This window comes from Pristis pectinata, chromosome 5 (assembly GCF_009764475.1).
Source record: "Pristis pectinata isolate sPriPec2 chromosome 5, sPriPec2.1.pri, whole genome shotgun sequence".
Taxonomy (NCBI): Eukaryota; Metazoa; Chordata; class Chondrichthyes; order Rhinopristiformes; family Pristidae; genus Pristis; species Pristis pectinata.
In genome coordinates, this window is record NC_067409.1 from 106,018,413 (window position 1) to 106,043,085 (window position 24,673).

At 41.2% G+C, this 24,673-nt stretch overlaps 1 protein-coding gene across 4 annotated transcripts in view; it reads left to right on the forward strand.

Annotated features, from left to right (window-relative positions):
* The first annotated feature begins 4,056 nt into the window (after nucleotides 1-4,056).
* The window catches only part of LOC127570393 (dual 3',5'-cyclic-AMP and -GMP phosphodiesterase 11A-like), a 189,228-nt gene continuing 168,611 nt past the window's right edge, over nucleotides 4,057-24,673 (forward strand). For 3 of the 4 annotated variants that reach the window (XR_007956358.1, XM_052015933.1, XM_052015934.1), the window contains exon 1: nucleotides 4,058-5,373. Coding sequence is in view for 3 of the 4 variants with exons in the window: in XM_052015933.1 (XP_051871893.1) it covers nucleotides 4,627-5,373 (747 nt within the window). In the remaining variant the exon portion in view is untranslated. Of the gene's footprint in view, nucleotides 5,374-24,673 lie in introns of all 4 variants that reach the window. The other variant, XM_052015935.1, reaches the window with a different exon arrangement.

The window sequence follows — 24,673 nt, forward strand, 5'->3', positions numbered from 1 at the left end:
ACGTTGGTCCTGCTATTTCCTTCAATTAGTTTGAGTAGTCTGTAAAGATTTAGAAAATGGTTAATGATGCATGCAATCCTAATAATTGGTTTTGCATTTATTTCCCATCCCTATATTCCTTGAGATGATGGTGAAAAGCCACTTTCAACTTCAAAAGATTCAGTCAGTAACGTAGTGTGGCATTGAGGTCATAAGTAAACAAATCAGAATTGAAAATAATAGGTTACCTTTGTCCTGTTGCAATTGTCCTTTGAAGGACAATAATAATAAACAACTCAGTGTATTTTATGGTTTCTTTCTCCTGATATCCCACATATGACTGCATTTATTCAATTTCAAAATTAAATTTTAACTCAACTCAGTGCTGCTTGTCCAAATGTATCACATGTATTAAAGCTTTGAGCTGTAGCTCTACATTTTGTGCTGCACCGATTCTGTGAGACTTCAAGTGGATATCCAATGTAAACATTTATTGCCATTTACAAACTTGGTGGTTGTAAATAGGTAACAAATATATCAATTTGAAGTAAAATTGAAGACTGGAGATTAAATAATGAAACTGGAGAATCATGTTTTATAACCAAAGAATTATTTAAGCAAATGTGGAATTTCAGTAAGTCACCATTTTCTACATTAGTAATAATATTACAAATTAATACATTAAAGTAAATGACAGTTAGTTAATCCAAATGCTTAACTATGCAAAGTTTTTAGAAATAATTTAAAGAAATTAAGCAACCTCATTTTTAATCTTTCTTCTGCCTCATATATTTACTATGTTTAACTAATTTAACTAATTCAATCTCTATTAGAAAATCTGGAAACTCAATTGCAGTCATTTGTGGTATTGTAATGAATTATTAGTGAACAGCTTAGCATACTGTATTGTGAAGAACATTTTTTATAAAGGAATTCAATATTTACCAAGATTATATGATTCTGAATGCAAATGGGATTTTGGTTAATGACAGTTATACAATAGATATCACACTGAGGCATAGGAATAACATTGGCATCAATGAGTCATTCCTGTACCCTTTGTTAATACAGAAGAATAAAGTCTTGCAGTTTGTAAGCAAACTTGGAGTTTTGCTCATGTCATAAACTAAACTATTTATCCATACAGCAAAGTGGCCCAACTGCTTCTCAAATGGACATTGCTTAACAAATACAGATAAAAATGTCAGGATAGATGGACAAATAGCTTGTCAAAGAGATATGTTTTAAGGAACATCCTAAAATTGGAGATGGAACAAGCATTAGGGAGGAATTCCAAAACTTTGGCAGCTAAGAGCATGGGCACCAGCTGAACGTGAATCCTGATAGACAGCTGAACTTCTGGTGATGTTTGCAGTAGTTTAATAATATTTGAAAACATCTTTTTTCCATCTCAGGTACTTATAAACATTTATTTACACCATCTTGCTCTTGTGTTTTGTTACAGGTGGGCTCACGTTGAGTTTCTCAAGGAAATTAAATGATTGCACACCTTAATTATTACAGTCACTAGGTGCCAATTCAAAGCCGTTTATGAGGGAGACCGGCCGTGCCATGTTAGCTCTTTTCTGGAGCATCTCAATTCAGGACGCTGATCTTTCCCCATCCACCTCCATCTCCAACTCTTTGTTCACTTTCCTTTGAAAGGTGGCTTCTGTGTCAACCAGTCTTGTTGCTGGAAACTCCATCTCAAAGATTAATGCATCATCTCATTGCAAATCGTTTGGCAGAGGGCCTTCCAGATAGTTATCTTTTTGGAGCGTTTAAATCTAATTTGATCGCTCCACAGTCTTTCACTTTTCCCTTAGGCTTTCAACAGTTACTGAACTGGTGAATAGTTTTGCCAGATCCACAGAACCAGAGTGGAAACACATCCACCTCGATTCTGAGGCACAGGCCAACGAAGAAAGATCTAAAAATGCGATTGACATTGATATCACCCTAAATACATCTAATCTTTGATGTCTGCATTACATTCTAATACCTCTTTCTTATGTGTGTGAATTTCTCCGATAGAATCACAGAACAAAGAAAATTACACAGAAAGAGACCAATCTGTCTGTACTAGTTAAAAAGGAGTGCATAATCCAATTTTCCAGCACAAATATCACCATTAGCAAAGTTTATGTATTTTTATTAAATAGCTAATATGCCCTGTCTACATCAATGGTGCTGAGGTTGAGAGCTTCAAGTTCCTAGGAGTGAACATCACCAATAGCTTATTCTGGTCCAACCATGTAGACGCCACGTCCAAAAAAACTCACCAGCACCTCTACTTCCTCAGGAGGCCAAAGAAATTTGGCATGTCCCCTTTGACACTCACCGATTTTTATCAATGCACCATAGAAAGCATCCTATCTGGATGCATCACGGCTTGGCATGGCAACTGCTCTGCCCAGGACCACAAGAAACTGCAGAGAGTTGTGGACACAGCCCAGCATGTCACAGAAACCAGCCTCCCCTCCATGGACTCTGTCTATCCCTCTCGCTGCCTTGGTGATGCAGCCAGCATAATCAAAGACCCCACCCACCTGGGTCATTCTCTCTTCTCTCCTCTCCCATCAGGCAGAAGATACAGGAGCCTGAGGGCATGTACCACCAGGCTCAAGGTCAGCTTCTACCCCACTGTGATAAGACTATTGAACGGTTCCCTTATATGATGAGATGGATTCTTGACCTCACAATCTACCTTGTTTGACATTGCACCTTATTGTCTACCTGCAATGCACTTCCCTGTAGCTGTGACACTTTACTCTGTAATCTGTTATTGTTTTTACCCTGTGCTACCTCAATGCACTCTGTACTACCTTAATGCACTGTGTAAAGAATTGATCTGTATGAACGGTATGCAAGACAAGTTTTTCACTGTATCTGGGTACAAGTGATAATAATAAACCAATTCTAATCCATGCACATTGACCACGCAGAGAAACCAAGATTTCCCTGAGTGCTTATGTTTAAGATTCAAGTTCTGTTTGCCCTAACACCTGCGTCGATTTACATTCACGTAGTATGGGCTCGCTATTTGTTCAGAGAAACTAACGCAGCAACAGGTTCGATCGTGTGATTTTAAAGGTCAAACAACTTTTACAGTTATGCGACTTGAACGGATTCAATTAAAATATTGTAATTAGTTGTAAAGGAAGAAAATAAGGTAAGTCATTAGAGAGACGAGTTGGAGATTTGATAAGCGAGGGCGGGGGATTTACTGAAGTAATTAATGGATAGTATTTAAGCTGTGGTCAATATATTTTAGGGGAATTGGCCCGGCATACGAGCAATGGAAAAAAATCAACAGTGATTAAATGTCATTTTTAATGGTCCCGAAGTGGCTGGTGTTCACAGCCGAAGGTGGGAAGGACCCGTGGCCCTAATTGCCACTGGCAACTCCTCAGTCTCCTGGACCAGCGATCTGTGTCTGTCCTACCCAAACTGCGCTGGGATCCCCACTTCCCACCCCCTCTTCGTCCCTGGGGGAATGGAACGAGTTCACTCCAATAGGCGGTTCTATAAACCTTATTCTTATCAAAGGCAGGCAGGTGCTCTGCTTTCCTGACCCACTATAGCAGGCTTGACGTCAAATAACTGTATCTAATAGCAACCTGGATCGTGCCTATTAATAACAGACTGCTGGAGTCGGAGGACAGCGGCAACTGCGAAGCTCGGCACCCAACGGTTCAAAGCCGCAATCAATTTTTTGTGTACTGTACTTCAACGTGGATTTTCTGGACGGGCGCAGCGAATGTCTGCGCTGCCTTCCTGGGACACTTCTTGGTTTCCATGAGACGCTCGGTTGCTGTCTCGGAAGGTGACACCACCCACTGTCCAGTTACCTCGACAAAGAGCTGCCTTAATTCCAGATTTTATTAAAATGTGCCTCAAAATGTTATTTAAAAAGACCTAATAATCAGTCCAATAAATACGCACTGAAATTAAACTATCAAATGGAATGAAAATGTTTTATTAATTGACATTCTCTGGACATTTAAAAGTCCAGAAACTGTGTTTCGATGTACATGCGACCAATAAAGACATCTTAATCACTGCTGTTTCAAAGTGGTCAATATCTCCTGTCCATTCCACATCGTGTTACTTTTTTTTGGCAAGATTCAGAATAAATATTTCAAATCCCCCAGTTTTGACGGGATGAATGATGGTTTTTAAACGGCGGTGGAATTCGTCACTTGACAAACTTTCCAGCCAGCATTTAGTCTGCGAAAGATTTATCACTCTCAGGGTAGTTAAATAGCGGCACCTGCCCGCTCGCCGGTGCAGCATTTCTCTGGCGTGCACACTGTTTCTGCAGCACTGCCCGGGACACTTCACAACTTTTCCTCGCAAAGAGGGAAGTGATTGGGATTGGGCACCAAGTGGAGGGGATCACCTCACTTGTAGGCTGAGGGCGGGATCCGCCCTCTCTCCCTCCACCCCTGATCGATCCGCCGCGCAGGGAGTTGAGGGCGGGCTGCCTGCTGGTGGGAGAGAGAGAGAGGGAGAGAGTGTGTGTGGTTTTAGCGCCAGGAGCTGGCGGGGACGGGACGAGGCGAAGGTCCCAGCAGCGGATCCGGAGATGCCCGCAACTTTCACTGGGACCCGCAGCCACCAACTCCCCTCAGCTCCCCTCAGCCCATGGCGACCATCGACTTCTCGGAGGTGGAAGCTTTCCTGGACCGGCACCCCGACCTCTTCGAGGATTACCTGCTGAGGAAGGGCAAACGCGAGTCGGTCAGCAAGTGGCTGAAAGCTCACAAGGGGGTGAGGCAGGCGGGAGCCGGGCCACCCGACGCCCGGGTTGATGCCACCCTCCGCCGTTCGTGCCAGAAGGAGCTGAGGAGGAGTTTCGCCCGCTCCCGGGCCATGACCTGCCACCACACCTACGACGAGCTGGTGTTCCTGCGGGCTGCCGAGCGGGCCCCCAGCCCCGGGCGGCGGGCGCTGCTGCGGAAGGCCAGCTCGCTGCCGCCCACCCCCGCACACCTGCTCAGCGCCCTGCTGGAGTCTAGGGTCAGCGCCCCCCAGCACGCCTCGGCCGCCAGCCACCACAAGCGCTCGCTCAAGGAGGCCGACGAGCGGGGCTTCTTCCTGGAGCTGGTCAAGGACATCTCCAACGAACTGGACCTGACCAGCCTCAGCTACAAGATCCTCATCAACCTGTGCATCATGGTGGACGCCGACCGTTGCTCCCTCTTCCTGGTCGAGGGGCCACCCCACAAGAAGAGGCTGGTCTCCAAGCTTTTCGACGTGCATTCGGGGACCACGGTGGTGCCCTCGTCCAGCATGGAGAACTCCAACGAGGTGCAGGTGCCCTGGGGCAAAGGAATCATTGGCTATGTGGCTGAACACGGGGAGACGATCAACATGCCCGATGCCTACGAGGTGAGCGTTGTTGGCTGCAATGTCACTTTTTCTCTCCAAACACCAAGGATGGCCTATACTGGGACCCCCTTTCTTCCCCTTTAATATCAATCACCTGGTCTAACATTTAGGCCAAGTTTTGTTTTGGATTCCTTTGAAAGGTTTTAAAGGCTAATATTTGTAACCAATGTTCTGCTCTCGCCACAACGTGGCATGAAAGTCAAAAGAGGTGATATTCCATGGAAAGAAATTTAAAACGGAGTGGGGGTGGGGGAGTGAGGTTGCTTTGAACAAAGTGCAATGTTAACACTTTAAAAAAATAAGTCTGTAACCCCATCAAAGTTGCTGCAAACCCTATCAACAATTGGTTTTAAATATGGCAAAATGTTTTTTCCAGGGGAAAAGATAGTTATTTGTTTTGAGGAACACCATCTCCTTCTTGTCACACCAAAGCAAGGAGAAAATTCATGAATGTGAACTAAGAATACTAGGGTTGTGTGGAACCCTGCAGGAATAGAAGATTAATGCTTGGGGTGCTGATTTGTACAACTTGGGAGATTATTACAGGAACATAAAAGTTGTTAGAGCATCCTATAAACATTGGGAATAAAGCCATGATTGGCACCAAAAATAATAATATAATTAAGTCATGAAGTCTCCCTTTTCAATCACAAAGATGGTGTATCATAAGGATGAATATGTTAGAATACTAATGGTGTGAATGTGCATCTAACCCAGCCGGCAACTTGGCAGGGACAAGAAGTAAAGAAAGTGTATGGTCTCCCAAATAATGATTCAGAGAAAGTAAGTGTAACTTGATGTCATGTTCACTTGCACACATCATCACCCTTAACATTTATGGATCTGCACCTGAGCCCTCTCAAAGGATGGGAAGTTAAAGTTCCTGCACATTGGCCCTGTTTTAGGAACCTCATCCTTTGCAATAGCTCAGTGGAAGTCCCAGGACCTCTGGGAGTTTCTCTATTGACTTGTAAGGAACAGCATTTCTACAACACCACTTCCTTTTCTAATATAAGCTACAGGTCAGGAATAGATAAGATATCTTTATTAGTCACATGCACATCGAAACACACAGTGAAATACATCTTTTTGCGTAGAGTGTTCTGAGAGCAGCCTGCAAGTGTCGCCACGCTTCTGGCGCCAACATAGCGTGCCCAGGAGCCCTTAAGCAAAATGCTCCTCCTGCACCCATTCAGTTGGGGAACTAGTGTTTGGAAGATGCCTTGCAACCTGCAGTAGAAGATATGTTCACCTCTGGTGAAGAAACAGTGTCTTGTTTATATTTTGGTTTATGTTCTGTGGGAAGTGGGTGCAGGGAATCTATTCCTTTGAATTCTTGACAAATGATACCAGCTTTGTAGAGTGGAACAAAGTGGTGGGGCTGGTGGACAATTTTCACCTCAAGAGCTGTAAAAGACAAGAGTCTAGAGAAAAAACATGATGTTGCTGGAGGAACTCAGCAGGCCAGGCAGCATCCGTGGAGAAAAGCAGGCAGTCAGCGTTTCAGTTCAGGACCCTTCTTCAGAACTGAAGATAGGAAAAGGGGAAGCCCAATATACAAGAGGGAAAAGCAGAGCAGTGATAGGTGGACAAAAGAGGGGAGGTGGGGTGGGCACAGGGTGGTGATAGGTAGATACAGGTAAGAGATAGTGATAGGCAGGTGCAGGGAGGAGGGGAGGGGAGAGCAGATCCACCGGGGGATGGGTCAAAGGTAAGGAGAGAAAGGGGGAAAAAAAGAGGCTAGGAAAGGGAAGAAGAGAAGAAGCATGGTGGGGGGGGGGTGGTTGTGGGGAAGGGGGATGGGGATTACTTAAAGTGGGAGAATTCAATGTTCATGCCATTAAGCTGCAAGGTTCCAGGATGGAAAATGAGGTGCTGTTCCTCCAGTTTGCGTTTGGAATTCTCCTGGCAGTGGAGGAGGCCGAGGACTGATATATCTGTGATAGTGTGGGAGGGGGAGTTGAAGTGACTGGCAATGGGGAGATGCAGATCGCAGTTACTCTAGTTTCTCTAGAGTCTAGAGAAGCAGGAAATGAGCACAAGTATGGGTTGTTAATTATGACACCTCGTTGTCTTTTATATTTTCTCTTTCTCATGGTAGTTATCTCAAATCCTCTAGTTAGCAAAGCCTCCTGCCAGTGGAATGGGTTTATTTATTTGTTCTATCAAAATAACTCAAATTACAACACTGCAGTTAAAGGTCTAAGCTGAAAAATTCTGCCTCCTGTCTTTTCTCCATCGCCCAGGTACTGTTCTATTCAATCTCCTTTCCACTCCCTCCAAGTCCTTGATATACTTCTTATAACTGTCGTGGCCAGGATTTATCACAGTGCTCCAGCTGAGCCTAACAAGTGACTTATAAATAACAGTAGCGCTGCCTTCGGATGTAGTCAAGGGTCACCGGCAGGATGCAACCAGAGGAAATTTAGGGCCAAAACCTTACTGAATACCTCACCCCACCCTGAAATATCTGTACAGTGTTGTAAGGAAATTATACTTCCGAGGCTGCAAAAATGATCATTGTTACATGGATAAGGTTTTGACAGCTTAAGTCTTAACAATATCAGATCCAAGGGGAGAATTAAGGATGTTGCCAAATGCCTCAAAAGCATATGTATTTTGCTGGATGCTGCAGAGTGACCAACAAATTCTTCCTACTGCGGAGCCTGAGAAAAGTTCATACTGAACAACTTCCTCAAGAAGAAAAGAATTTAATTTTAAAAAAGTATCGTAAGATATCCAAAGCAAATTTATATTCACCAAGAAATGAAAAAAAAACTACAGGACATGCATATGTTAGAATTATGAGTTAAGTGATTGTATTGGCACAAGCCCAATGCTGAGGCAATTGTTGGGCCTGGCTGTTTAATGCTATAGTCTTGTTGTTATCATTAGGTCATGAGTAGCTTCCTTTTCAAACCAATCTATATATGATTTGCATTTAAATCAGAAAGGCATAGGGGGGAGAAAAAGAGCTTCAAATTGTAAGAGAAGGTGCACAGATGCAGCAACTGGTGTTCAAATCAATTGCTGAAATCCAAGATTGAACAATATCACCTTTTTTCTGTATAATACTGAGATGCCTATTTTCACTTTAATTTGCAACTAGCCAGTGTATAGAAAGGTGCAGCTTTGAAATGATGCTTTGGATGGCAGTTTTGTTAGGAAGCAGTATAGACAATTGCGACACAACTATAACAACACATAAAAATGCTTTCTAAAACTGCAAGTGAGGTGCATGACTGTGATAACAGGATAGTCCCTAAATATACAACATGGGCAATAAGCAAAATAGTGTGGGACTGAAAGACAGTCAAAATTTGGATTGCTTAACAGGAGATCTGGGAGACCTTGTATGACTTGGAATAGACTACAAAGGACAATGCATAAATATAACTGTAAGCCAATAATGGTGTTTGTTCACCATGGGTCATGAAAAGAGACAAGGTCACTGACTTTTATGCAGGTAAAGAAGCACGTAATAACAGAAATATATTTTCAGTACATATCTTTGTATACCAAGGATTTGATTGAATTAATAAAATGCAGCAAAGCTTATTCATTAGATCAATGGCAAATAAAGATTGATAGTCTTCTGGCACTTTCTAATGTTATGCTACTTTCATTTGTTTACTTTTCATTAACATTAGCAAAGAAAGATGGAGCTCTTTGTGCCAAAAATGGAAGTTTTGCAACACTGATAACAAGATGAACAACTTCCATTATTTCTAAAACGTAAACAGGCCATATTATTTCCAGCTTCTTCCCCCCCGCCCCCCACTGAAACATTCATCAACTAATTACTACTCAACAAATATCATAATCACTCATCATTCTGTGTGGAGTGAGTGTGACTATTGTTCTGAGGACAGATTGGCAACCTGAAATGTTAAATCTTACTAGCTCACCGCAAATGCTGAACGAACTGCTGAGTATTTCAAGCATTTTCTGTTTCTATTTTAGACTTTTGAGAATTTCCCAGTTTTTTTGGCTTTTCAGTCCTTCGATGTAGTTGGAATTGCGGATTAATGACACAGCTACTGGCTACTAGTATCGAACATAATGTCTATTGGAAGCAAAACAAGTTATCCAACATGGGAATAAAACCATTAGCTCTGTATGTTAGTCCAAATGGTTTCAAGGCTTTAATCTTACTTGAATATATCTGACCTCTGAGGCCATAAGTTTAAAGTAAGGACTAATGGGGTTGGGGGGGGGGGGGGAGCGTGGAGGGGGTTATAAGGAAGGATTTTTTTCACACAGAGGGTCATTGAAGTTTGGAATCCACTGCTTGAGAGGGTGATGGAAGCAGAGACTCTCACAATATTTAAGAAGTATACAGGTGAGCACTTGAATTGACAGGGTTTAGAAAGGCTAAGGGTCAAGTGCTCTAAGTGCTGATAAATGAGATTAGTATAGATGGGTACTTGGTTGTCAGCTTATCAGGGTGCACTGAAGGGCCTTTTTCTGTGCTGTATTATTTTTCAATCTTTTTATTGAATTTCAGATTAATTCAACTTATATATATACCATTAATGATTATACATAGAATAACAGTTGATATTTATACTCACAAGGAGTAAGATATGTAATCTAGACCTCCCGCTCTCTTGCTAAGTGTACATAATGCAAAAAAAAGAAATTGAAAAGAAATTTGATTATATGAAAAGAAAACCCCCCAAATCAAAACAAATATAATAATAGACAAAAGCAAACCAAAAACTTCAAAAAAAACTGGACTGATATTTCTTAAATTAAAAAAAAATTATTATGTCGTCAGCTCCGCTCCTCTATATTCTAAGGTTATTGAAAGGGATTCGATAAAGGTCTGCTTATATCATATGGAAATATTGAATAAATGGACTCCAAACTTCCTCAAATTTAAGCGAAGGATCAACAGTACTACTCCTAATTTTTTCTAAGTTTAAACATGTTATAGTTTGAGAAAACCATTGAAATGTAGTAGGGGGTATAGGGTCCTTCCATTTAAATAGAATGGATCTCTTGGCCATTAATGTAACAAAAGCGATTATACGACAAGCAGAAGTGGATAAGTGGCCAGAATCCATCATTGGTAATCAAAAAATTGCAGAAATAGGATGAGGTTGTAAATCAATATTCAATACAGTTGAAATAATATTAAAAATCTTTCCAATATTTTTCCAAAAGAGGACAGGACCAAAACATATGTGTCAGGGAAGCCACCTCTGAATTACATCTGTCACATATAGGATTTATATGGTGATAAAAATGAGCTAACTTGTCCTTTGACATATGGGTCCTGTGAACCACCTTAAACTGTATCAAAGAGTGTCTAGCACACATTGAAGATGTATTAACTAATTGGAGAATTTTCTTCCATGTCTCTGTAGGTCAGAGTATCTGGAGTTCTCTTTCCAATTCATTCTTAATTTTATCAAGTGTCTCTAGACGTACTTTCATAATCAGATTATAAATTATTGCTATCAAGCCCTTCTGATATGGATTAAAACCAAAGATTTTTCCCGTAATTTCAGTTTTATATAAGTGCTGTAAGATTCTATGACTTTGTTATGAACTGTGAGAGATGTGCTTTCATGTGGTCGGTGGTGCTGTTTCCTCAATTAGGGATGTTACATTGGCATCCACTCTAAACAGAACTCAGAAATATTATTTATAACGTTGGTGCCAATTCTGCTTTCCCTTTCACTTTCAAATATTGTATATCTAATATCTTTATCGATTGCATTCACCACACTTTTAACGTACTTCAGATATATCGCTTACCTCTCTCTTGTAAGCATTGATATAAAGTTATTTTTTATGAATCGTTGATATTTGCTGTTTTATCCTCAAGCCAAATCATTCCATTGTTAGCTGTAAGTTGCAAATGAACCAGTGAAGAAGATTAAGATAAGAATTCTTTATTATTCACATGTACATCGAAACACACAGTGAAATGCACCTTTGCGTAGAGTGTTCTGGGGGCAGCCCGCAAGTGTCGCCAAGAGTGAAGATCAGATGGGGTTATATAATAATGATGTTCTTTTTTAATTCAATCATGGGATGAAGGTGTTTCTCGCAAGGCCAAAATTTATTTCTCATCACCAAATGCCTCAGAGGTGGTGAGGAGTGTTCTTGATCTGCTGCAGTCCTTGTGATGAAAATACTCCCCCAAACATGTAGAAAGGGGACACCAGGGCTTTGATGTAACAACAATGAAGAACAACATATATTTCCAAGTTGGGTTGAACAGAGATGATACAGTGAACCTTGTAGATGCTGTACTGAAGCTGTGATGCACTGATGATGGAAGAAGTGGATTGGGCAACAGTCGAGCAGACGTTGTTCTTATGGTGTTGAACTTGAGTGTTGTTTTTCATTTTGTACAGTAAATACAAGTGCCCTAAAGCAGCTTGGCTAGAGATGTGGTTAGTTCTACAGCACAGATAATTATAGATGAAGTATATTTGGTCCATTTTATTTGTCTTGATAAAAAAAGATCTTCAAGTCCTTCTATATGAGAGATTGTGGATTGGTTAAAGGACATACAACAGAAATAAACAGGCCATTTTTGGCTTGAGAGGCTATGACTAGTGCCGTGCTGATAATTCCTGGAGCCCAAGAAATTATCATAATCCATCAGTGATAATGATGAGGGAATCATGTGTAATATATCCAAACCTTACTTGATACCTATCTAGGTGGCAGCATGAAGGATATGGCTTGAGGGGATATAGGGAGGATGTAAATAAGCAAGGACAAGGCATATGGAAAACAATGTGAGGGGAAAAAAAATGTGAGGTTGTCCACTTCGATAGAAAAATAGTTTATAAATAATGAAAGATTGAAAGGTATTTGTGTTTGCCGAGACCTACATGTCTATGAATCACTGAAAGTAAAACATGTAAGCAATTATAAAGGCAAATGATGCTAACCTTTTTAAAAAAGATCATAAGGTCATTTGAGTACAAGAGTAGAGAAATCTTGCTCCATTTATCTAGTCTGACCACGTATTGTAAAACACAAAAAAGTATAACACAGGAATAGGCCCTTCAGCTCATTCTGTCTGTGCTGACCATTATGCCAATTTAAACTAATCCCATCTGCTTGCACATGGTCTGTATCCTTCTATCCCTCCATGTTCGTGAATCTGTCTAAATACTTCCTAAGTATTGCTATTGTATCTGCTTCTACCACCTCCCATGGCAGCATGTTCCAGGAATCTACTATTCTCTGTGTAAAAATTCCCCACTCACCTTAAAACTATGCCCTCAGTATGTGACTTTTCAGACTGGGATAAAGACTCTGGCACTTTGACTATCTACCCTATCTATGCATCTCATAATTTTATAGACTTCCATCAGGTTTCCCCTCAGCCTCTGATGCTCCAGAGAAAACAATCCAGGTTTGTCCAAAGTCTCTTCATGGCTAATGCACTCCAATCCAGGCAACATCCTGGTGACCCTCTTCTGCACTCACTCTAAAGCCTCCATATCCTTCCTACAGTGTGAAGACCAGAACTGCACCCAGTACACCAAATAAAGCCTCAGAAAAGTTTTATACAGCTGCAACATGACTTTCCAACTTTTATACTCAATGCTCTGACCAAATAAGGCAAGTATGCAATATGCTGCCTTTACCCCCTAAACACTTGTGATTCCACTTTCAGAGCTATGAATTGCACCCCGAGATCCTTCTGTACATCAAAACTCCGAAGGGTCCTGCTGTTTACTGTATAGTTTCCTCTTGCATTTGACCTCCCAAAGTGCAACACCTCACATTGTCCGGATTAAACTCAATCTGCCATTTCTCTGCTCAAATTTCCAGCTGGTCTATATCTTGTTGTATGCTTTGACAACCTTACTATCTCCACCAATTTTTCAATCAATTTATCTGCTGTTTTGTTGTGCATTTTGCAACATAATAAATGTATTGGATTTGATTGTCAATCTGTTGAAGGCTACTTCCAAACAAATAGATGGAGGAAAGACTGCAGAATGGAGTCTGTAGTACAGTAGCTGCTTCCAATCCATGTGCCTTTCCTTTCTAACCTTCAGTGATCATGTTCCTCCAAGCACAATAACTTCAGGTCTTTCATCTCTAATCACTGCACAGCCTTACTACTGCTGTGTGCAGCTAGATTCAGCCCTGGATTCCAGTTCTGCTTCATTTTCCCTTCTCCTCACTCTGCTATCCTGTCAGCTGAACCTTGAACCATACTTCTGCATCACGCAAAATCTTCCTTCAATTGTGACTCTGCTCTTTCAAGATTTCTTGTTTTCTTTATACTTAGGGGAGTCTGTCAAATTTTCAAAATGGTTTTGCACAGACTCGCTGAGCCATAGATGGAGACTTTCGAGCAAATAGAAAGACTTTTAAACTATCACAGTGAGCTCATTGGCTTATTCTCGGAGGTCCTTGTTCTGATTGAGAGTTGTTAGAGATTTGTGTTTTAGACTGTGCATCAGACCCCAGGCAGTTTATATTGACAGACCTGCTAGTCAATCACCGAACAAGCAAAAAACCAGGGATTATCCAATGTTGCCAGTTTTGGAAAGATTACAAAATTGATAGAGGTGACACAGTGAGTCAGCCAGTTGTGTCTCATGAAGCTTGGCAAAGCAACCCATGTCACGTCAGGATCAGAAGACCAATCAAGGAAAATTAAGCAAGTTCTTGAGAGGTAAGGTAAGGTTGTAATCACATTCACTTAAACACAAATTAGGAGTAGGGTGGGTCATGGTCCCTTGATTCAGTTCCATCATTTAATAATATCATGGCTGATCTTCTGAGGAATGGTTTCCAGCCTGGAATACCATGTATAGGTCTGGTCTCTCCACTTTTGGAGGAGTATATGCAACAGAGATTGCAGTGGAAGTTCACCTAATTTGTTTCTAGGGAGAGTTGGTCTCTCCTAGAAGAAGAGATGAAGCAGTCTAGGTTTATATTCTTTGGAGTTTAGGAGAATGAAATGTGATCTCATTGAAATATACACAATTTTTAAGGTGCTCCACATGCTGGATGTGGAGTTGATGTTTCCCTGGTTAAAAATAAGGAGTAAGCCCTTCACAACAGAAAGAGAGGGAAGAGGAAACATTTATTCATCTAGAAAGTGAGGAATCTTTGGAATTCTCTACTTGAGGACTATGAAGGCCAAGTTGCTCAGCATATTCAAGATGGAGATCAATCAATTTTTGGATTATAAGGGAATTTTGGGGTTAGTGCAGAAAAGTGGTGCTGAGGTGAAATATTAGCCATGATGCTATTGAATGGTGGAGCAGGTACGTGGGCCTGTTTGTGCTTTTATTTCTTGTATTCTTCTTAAAATCAGGTGATTGCTTAAATAAGCTCCATAACTTTCACCATCTTTCATACATTGGCCTGTAAAGAGAAGAATTAATCAACTATTCTGAAATGGCATATTATTAGCTCAAACATTTGCATCTTTCTTTCCATTTAAGTATATTTAATATGAAAATTCCATGTTTAATTTTTCTTTTTCATTAACAATCTGGTATACTGCTCTAAGGTCTTTACTCATCCGTTTCAATGTCCAGGCTGAAAAACTTTAGTCTCTCCAGCCTTAACGGGTAATTAAGTACAGTTTCAACTTCAACATGTTTGGTGTGGGCAACTGTCTCCACAGAATTACACATTTACAATGGGAACATGTCAGTTTATAAGGACAGCTTTGAATATTCAAACACCAGTGAATGGTCTGAAGGCTTCTGAATGTAAAACCCTGGACACTGAAGAATTTTATTTTATTCAACCTATTGAGGGATGGCTCCCTGGATGCACAAACACCCCAAATATTGATTGACAAAACAAATTTGTCTTTTAACTATGCGTTAGGTGATAAGAATATTTCTTTAGTTATGTGTTAAGTGATAAGATGGCCATTTAATCCCTGCCTGATCTTGTCCTGGGAGTTTCAATGCAGTACAGTACAAGACATAGAAATTACTATAAGTTACAAAAATAAATAAGTAGTGCAAAAGAGGGATAACAAGGTAATGTTCATGGGTTCATGGATCATTCAAAAATCTGATGGCGGAGGGGAAGAAGCTGTTTCTAAAACATTGAGTGTGGGTCTTCATGTTCCTGTACCTCCTCCCCCATGGTAGTAACATGAAGAGGGCATGTCCTGGATGGTCAGAGTCCTTAATGATGGATGCCGCCTTCTTGAGGCACTGCCTCTAGAAGATGTTCTCGCTGACGGGGAGGGTTGTGCCCGTGATGGAGCTGGCTGAATCTACAACCCTCTGCAGCCTCTTTCAATCCTGTGTATTGAAGTCTCCATACCAAGCAGAAATGCAGCCATTCAGAATGCTCTCCACTATACATCTGTATAAATTTGCAAGAGTCTTTGGTGATGTATTAAATCTCCTCAAACTCCTAATGAAGTAGAGCTGCTGGCGTGCCACCTTCGTGATTGCATCAATGTGTTGGGCCCAGGATAGATCCTCTGAGATGTTGATGCCCAGGAACTTGAAGCTGCTCACCCTTTCCACCGCTGACCCCTCAATGAAGACTGGTGTGTGTTCTCCCAACTTCCCCTTTCTGAAGTCCACAATCAATTCTTTGGTGTTGCTGATGTTGAGTGTGAGGATGTTGTTGTGACACCACTCAACCAGCCGATCTATCTCACTCATGGACATTCATCTATTGTTTTGCCCTGAGTAATTTAAAGTAGTACAAAACCAGAATGTACCATGCCCAACATCTGGTTTCAATGTCCTTGCAATGTTAAATAAATTATCTTTGTACAATTATCAGTAGAAGAGATTGTCTTGTCAGTTTCCATTCTATCCAATGATCTCCTGCTGTGAACAGGTTTTTTGAAGACTGGTTCTCATTTCTATTAATGGTTGCTAGCCACATCATTCCTGATTAAAATTGACATTCAATTCCTAACACCTCATTTCATAGGCTTTCAATATCCAAAGGATCAGCTTTGTGTTTTTTAGTGCTGCCAGTGTTTGAATGTCTTTCTTGCTTCTCATCAAGTAATACTGATTCAACATAAAGTCCGACTAGAGCGCTTTCTGGTTTGATCTGAGCTTTCTTTGTCTTCTATTCTTATTAGCCATATAAGAACAAACAAAAACCTTTTATGTGTTTATGGGATGTAGGCATTGGACCACCATTTATTGTCCTTGAGTATGCAGGTCTTTCACTTTTTGAAAAGGAATTTTCCTTGTGCTACGAGTGCAACCACGTTACAATTGAACTGGAGTTCCAGTATACCTACCATTGATGAGGAAAACACATGTATCCAAGTCAGGGTAATTTGTGAACTGGAGATGGTGAGCAGCTGCCTTTAACCTTCTATAGGTTGTCACTGGTTTGGGAGATTCTGTTAAGCGAGTGTTAGCAAGTTGTGGATGGCTCGTACTACTGTTACAATGTGGCGGTAGAGGAAATTAATGATTATGGTGGTGGACTGAGTGTCAGTCAAGAGGCTGCTCTGTCATGGATGGTGCTGAGCTTTGGATTGTTGTTGGAGCTGCATTCATCCAGGGAAGTGAAGGGTATTCTACCAGTCATCTAACTTGCACTTTGTAAATGGTGGAGTTGTCAGCAGAATAGTAGCCCATTGCAGGATATCCAGCCTCTGAGCAGTTTTTGTAGCAACACTGTTTTGTGTGGCTGGTTAAGTTAAGAATGTGAATTGTGGCTGCCTGTTTTTTTTCCCTCCCCACCCACATGTTGATGCTGAAGGACTAAGCAATGACATTGCCATTGAATGGCAAGGGAAGGTGGTTCGATTCTTTTATGTTGAAAATAATGATTGTCTGGCAGTTGTGCGGCAAGAAGGTTAGATGCCTGAATGTTCACCTGGTTTTACTGCATGCAGGCATGGGGTGCTTCATCTGAGATGTGTGTGAAATCAGATGTTGCAAAACTAACAGTGAATATCTCTGCAACAACACACACAAAACGCTGGAGGAACTCAGCAGGGGGAAATATCTATGGGGGGAAATATCTATGGGGGGAAATAAACAGTCGATGTTTTGGGTCGAGACCCTTCATCAGGACTGGAAAGGAAGAGGGCAGAAGCCGGAATAAAAAGAGAGTGGGAGGAGGACAAGCTGGCTGGTGATAGGTGAGTCCAGGTGAGAGGTGGAAGGTAGGTGGGTGGGGGAGGGGGAATGAAAGGGAGTGATGCGAGAAGCTGAGAGGTGATGGGTGGAAGAGGCAAAGGGCTGAAGGAGAAGGAATCTGGTAGGAGTGGACAGTAGACCATGGAAGAAAGGGAAGGAGGTGGGGAATAGGAGGGAGGTGATGGGCAGGTCATGAGGGCGTGGGAGGGGGAAGAGAAGGGATGAGGGAGCCACAGGAATGAGGGAAAACAAAGAGGGGGAGGGGAAAACAGAGGGGAGGGGTTAGCAGAAGTTAGAGAAATCGATGTTGATGCCATCAGGTTGGAGACTACCAAGACAGAATACCAGGAGTTGCTCCTCCAACCTGCATCTGGCCTCAAAGTGGCAGTAGAGGAGGCTGTGGATAGAAATGTCAGTATGGGAGTGGGAAGTGGATTTGAAGTGGGTGGCCACGGGAGGTCCTGGCTGTTGCAGCAGACGGAGTGAAAGTGCTGGATGAAGCGGTCAGCCAATCTGCGTCGGATCTCACCGATGTACAGGAGGTCGCATAGGGAGCACCAGATGCAATAAATGACACCCTCAGACTTGATGGTTCCTCACCTGGAAGGACTGTCTGAGACCCTGAATGGCGGTGAGGGAGGAGGTGTAGGGACAGGTGTAACACTTTGCACAGTTGCAGGGATAAGTGCTGGGTGGGTCATCAGTGGGGACGGACGAGTGGACAAGGGAGTCACGATGAGAGTGAACCCTGCGGAAAGCGGAGGGGGGTGGGGAGGGGAAGATGTGCCTGATGGTGAGATCCCGTTGGAGGTGGCGGATGTTGCAGAGAATGATGTGTTGGATGTGAAGGCTGGTGGGGTGGTAGGTGAGGACAAGCGGAATCCTTCTCTGCTTCTGAATCATGGAAGGTCAGTCATTGAAGAAACAAATAATTAATTAATGAGATCCAATTCAGTTAAGCATTTCCAGTGTCAACTGCTGAGATGATTTGTCCTCCATGTCTGTCCAGTTTAGTGTACGTTGATATGAGAGTCTAATTAAGAAATGTTGTAATGATTCAATAGGGTAGATACAGGATTTGGAATACTGTGAGCAATTTTGGGCTCTGTAATTTGGAACGTTGTGAGCAATTTTGGGCCCCATATCTAAGGAAGGGTGTCCTGTCCCTGGAGAGGGTCCAAAGGAGATTCACAGGAATAATCCTGGGAAAGAAAGGGTTAATGCATGAGTGTTTGATGGCTCTGGGCCTGTACTCGATGGAGTTCAGAAGGATGAGGGGGGGATCTAACTGAAACCTGCTGCATACTGAAGGGCCTGGATAGAGAAGAAGTTTCCATTAGTAGGAGAGGCAAGGATCTGAGGCACAGCCTCAGAATAAAGGGCCGTCCCTTTAGAACTGAGATAAGGAGGAATTTCTTCTGCCAGAGAGTGGTGAATCTGTGGAATTCATTGCCACAGAGGGCTGTGGAGACCACGTCACTGGGTGTATTTAAGGCAAAGATTGATAGGTTCTTGATAGGTAAAGGGGTTAAGGGTCACAGGGAGAAGGCAGGTTGAAAAAAAACAGCCATGATTGAATGGCAGAACACTTGATGGGCCAAATGGCCTAGTTCTCCTATATCTTTGGTATTATGCTCTAAGCAGATATTTCATCTGATAGCAGAAACAGGACAAAGAGATGTAAACATTAAAATTAGAGCTGGGCCATTTTGAGGAAATAGGGTAGAGTTTTTTTCACAGAGTAGAAATCCAAAGTTCTTTGCCTATGGATGGTGGGAGAGTTCGGGACCAGAGGGCACAGCCTCGGAATAGAAGGACGTCCCTTTTAGAACAGAGATGAGGAATTTCTTTAGCCAGAGGGTGGTAAATCTGTGGAATTCATTGCCACAGACGGCTGTGGAGGCCAAGTCATTGGCTATATTTAAAGCGGAGGTTGATAGGTTCTGGATTAGTAAAGGCATCAAAGGTTACAGGGAGAAGGCAGGAGAATGGGGTTGAGAGGAAAAAATAAATCAGCCATGATCGAATGGTGGAGCAGACTCCATGGGCTGAATGGCCTAATTCTGCTCCTATGTCTTATGGATACTTATAACTTTCAAAATTGAGATTGTTGACTTATTGTCAGTAAAGGATTTCCAGGAATAAGTAGCTGAGGGGTTCGAGGGTTGTGTGTGGCTGGTGATAAATTGGGTTAAGGTTTAATTAAATGTTCGAGTACAATTGAGGAGCTAAATAGCTTACTCCCATTACACAACCACTGGAATCCTCTTGGACTGGAGCTTCCTTATTATTGTGCTTGCAATAATACTAGCTTTTGGCAGAATATCTATCCTTTCATTCTTTTTCTGTCAGTTTAGAATTCTTTGGACTGTGTGCCTTAATGCTTCTTGACATTCTTGAAAGTTCTCAGAAAGCCTTTGAAGTAGCTGCCATGCTGGTGGAGTGATGCTGCAAAGTACTGTAACATCATTTTAGATTGATGCACCAAGGGAAGATCAAAGTTCTCATTTTAACATGACCTAATATCCTTTTAACCATGGAACCATGTTTTATGTAGCCTGTTCTTGCAGGATAAGAATTACCCTAGTTGCAACAATATATAAATTGAAATTGGCCATTCTCTTAACATATTTTTGATTAATTATTTGGAAATCTAAAATCTGGACCAATGCTGATATGGACTAAACTAAATTGCTTATCAAACCACACTGAAATCATTTGGAATTATGGAACACTAAAAATGTGAAAATGAACTTGAATCTTTTGAAAAGCCCTCAAGATGTTATTTCACCTTCTTAAATCTTCTGATGTTGAAAAGATTGTACTTTTATATCCAGAGCTTTTTTGTAACAAGAAGTCATTTTCCTTTTTATTAGAATGATGGTAGACTCTTCTGGTTTGGCAGAGTCGATGTTCTTAGATAACATTGTGATACCAGCCATATGTGTTGTTACTTTTGGAAACTTCACGACACTAACTGAAGTATTGTTTGAAATAAAATAAGGTATTGAAACAGCATCAGCATTCCATAGTATCTAGTGCCATTGTCCATAACAAAATAAGTTTTAAATTTTCCTTTCTCAATTATCTTATTCAGAAATTTGGAATCTGGCCCACCATTCAAATGTCCATTGATTGCTCATCCGGTTGCTCATCTCAACTTGCCTCTTCTGATTTGCTTTTGCACTTTCAAATAAGAACTTTTGTTCATTATCTACTGCCTGGTCACATTTGAAATAATTGTTCAGTGCAATCCATGTCGACTGTTTCCATGATTCTGGAACCTTCTTTTTCATTCAGTTGAGCTTTTAAATCTGGAGACTCAAGAGACTGTCAGGACTTGTTTTTAAATCTGATTAAAAATAATTAAAAGGAAGTTATTTATATTCCTTACTTGCATCAACCATTATTTTCCATTGTAAATCTTACACTTCTATTAATTTAACATTCATCAGTTGGACCATGCTGGTCAAGATCTCCCCACCCTGGATTGTTGCCCATGGTCTGTCCATGCCTCTGCTTAAATCGGGTCTTGGTAATTCCAATGGCTGACCACCAGTGGCTGATCTGACTCTTTGCTTCAGTTTGCTGTTTTTGGTGTTATTTTTCCTGATGCTTCTACTTCCGGTTTGCATCCTTGGAACATCAATAATACTGTGCATATTTATTTTTCACTTGAACAACTACAGTTTCCTTTCTGCCTCTTCCTCTGCAGCATTATCATTTGGTGCCATCCCCAGAAACTGTTCCTCAGACTGTCTCTTTCCTTGAAACTCAACATTTCTCCTCGCTTTCTATCAGCAGTCGATTTTCATCCCACTGCACTCTAATTACACCACTGTCTTCACCATGTAATCAGTTTAGCAGCAGTTGTGAGATCCTGACTATTGAATGGCCATAAAGCCATTCTTCTCAACAGATGAAGGGCAATTTGTATTGTAAAACTCTGCTTATTTGTTTAATTTCCTATTCCAAATAAATAGCTACATGTAACTTGTTAAAATCAAAGATTAAAATATAATGACGTATTTGTGTCTGACATTTAGATAATTGAAAAATTATGGTGGATAGGTGTAATTGAGGTTGACGGTTATAATTGATGAAAGGTTGTAGTTGATGGTTGGTTATAATTGATGGTAGACAGTTATAATTAGTGACTGGTTGTAATTGATGGATCATTGAAATTAATAGTAGATGGCTGTAATTAATGAATAGTTCTAAATTATGTTTGAAATTCAAGGTTATTATAGATGTTTGACTCTTGGATCCAAAATTATTGGTCACTACTGTGAACTGGAAGGCATCTGTAGTTGCAACTCTATTTAAATAATGTGTCCTGAAGCTCCATTTATTTGATTTATTGTAACTCTTTGTTACTGTTAACTTGTGGATCAATAAGGTGAATCCTGAAGGTGAATCTCCCACATCTGGGAAGAGGAAGACACAGTAGAGGATGTCCAACTCCATAATCATAACTCTCTTAACAAAAGACACATCTGATTGGGGTGACTAACTATCATTTGCTATATGAAGAATAATTGCCCGGGTGGTCCTCAATAGCTATGCTCAATGGTTGAAGGGCTACTCCCCAGATTAGTGTGGATTGTATTCATCTAGAGGCAGAGTGGATATGACTTTCACTGCATGGCAATTCCAAGAGAAATGGAGAGCACAGGCCATTTTTTGACCTCGCATGAGCCTTTGACTCCATCAATTAAGAAGAATTGTAGGGTATCCTTTTCAATTTTGGCTTCTCTCAGAGATTTGCCTCCATTCTCCATCTGCTACATGATTGCACACAAGTGGTAATTCTAACCAGGTGGTTCAAAATAGACCTAATCTAGGTGCAGATTGGTAGTAATCATGGCTGCAGCATAACACACCAACACTTCTCTCAATCTTTCTTCTTGCAGTATTGTGCCTTACTTCCAACAAATTTCCCACTGGGCAATGGGGAACTGATCAAATCATTGCCCCCACCACAAAACCAAGGTGACTCCAACCTCGGCCATTGAACTGCAGTACACAGATGATGTTTACATGTGTGCATGTTCTGAGACTGAGTTACAAGGCACTGAGAACTTGTTTCTTGAAGTATGTGAGAGGATGTGCCTTGCATTAAAAATTTGGTTAACAAAGCTGCCTCTGCTGCATTGCAATACTGCCTGAGAATTAATGTCAAAATATTGAACCTGGCACAGAGCTCATAGTCTACTGGGCAGCAATGATCTCTCCTTTCCGTTGTGCTTCTGAGATGTGGGCGACCTTAATGCGCTGGAGATGTACCACCAATGATGCCTGTGCAAGATCCTCCAAATCTGGCAGGATTAGTGAAACAACGTGAATATCCTCTCCAAGGCCAACATCCCTGGTGTCGAGGCTATAACCACACCCAGCCAGTTCTGACAGGCAGGCCACATTGAATCTAGGAACAGTCTCTACTCTGTGCTCTTTCCTGGTAAGACATTACCAGGACAATGAAAACAAATCAAGAATGTTCTCAAAGCCTCTTCTCATAAATGCGTTTACTATAGCAAGGCACGGGAGTCACTGGCCAAAGGCTGCTCAAAAGAGCATTCAGGATTACACTGTGAACCTCAAGTGCTACCACAAAACAACAAATTTTCATGATGTAATAAACCTGATTCTAATCTGGAAAGCATGAAAGCCCAGTGAAAATGCATCATCCTTCTTTACTATCCACCCATCTATGACTTCTAACACTTTCTACTCCACCTGTTGTAGAATCTGTACTGGAAACAGAACTGGAATGGAACCAGGTCATCTTTGACCCCCAGGGACTGCCTAAGAAAAAGTGATTAATTTCATTATAAGAGGCAAAGAATGTTTTAGGCCACAGTGAGTTAATTTTCAATGGTGCCAACTGCAAAGGAAACCAATCATCAATCCGACAAAAATGTACCAGCTGCTCAAATAAGTGCAAAGGCTGAAAAATAAAAGAGAATCAGGGCCAGACCTGTAACATAGAAATGATAAAAGATATGGTAGGTGCACATTTTTTTTGTATATGTGCTCCAGTGACTCCTCCTCAGAAATAAAAGGTTGGGTTGGCATAAATCCTTGGGGAGAGATGATCAATGTTGCACCTCTGTGGCTTCTGTTGATGTAAGGTGTGCTCTTGTAATAAAGGGGCAGGTTGCTTCTTTCCTGTATACTTGCAATCTGATAATTTCCAAATAGATGTGGAATTAAAAAGGAGCAGGGAATAAGAGGTCACAAGAGCAGTGATAATGCTGTGTTGGGAAACAACTGCAGTGAGATTCCTGGGGTAGGGTTCCTCAACCCCAGTGGAGTGAATTTCCTGGGAAGCTAGGGTTCTTCTCCTTGGAACAGAGGTTGTGAGGAGATCTGATAGAGGCATTTAAAATCATGGAGGGTCTAGACATAATAAATAGAGAGAAACTCTTCCCATTAATGGAGCATTCAACAACTAGCAGAAGAACCAAAAGTGTCATGAGGAGATACTTTCTTTTATGCCACAAGTTAGTGTCTTTAATGCACTACCAGAGAAAGTAGTGAAAGCTGGTCAAATTGTAGCATTCAAAAGGGAGCTGGATACGCATCTGAATAAAAAAACTTCTGCAGAAGAGTGGGACGAGCTGAATTGCTCTTGCTTAGAGCTGGTGAGGATTCAATAAGCCTAATAGGTTTTCTATGCTCTTGCCATTTTCTGATTCTGTGAATAAATGTATGTCTTTTTGATAATGCATTTGCTTATGAGCATTATTCCTCTGGACTGAATGTCAGCAAATCCAAACTGCACAGATTATCGACAATCTTGACTGCACAGTTATGCATCTGGCAAGATCAAAAATAAAACCTGACTATTCCATTTGGTCTTGCACAAGCAGTGCAATATGCCACGTGAATTCTGAACAAGCATCCACTGGAAAATATTGTTTTAATTAAAATTCAGTTTAATTTGTTAAATTGTACGGATAAATTTAATAAATTCTAATTTTTTTCAATAAACTATGGCATTTGTATTTTTTTGTGTAACTATATCTATCAATATCAGGTTATATGTGGTTAGAATAAAACACATTTCTCATGTGGTGCTCAAGTGTTTCAGACTGTCAATGTCACCCTACCCCATCCCTTCCAAAAAAAAATCCACACCACTATAACCCCATCTGCTTATGCTGTTTGTTTCTCCCTTGGTGTTTATTTAGCTTCCCCTTGAGTATGTT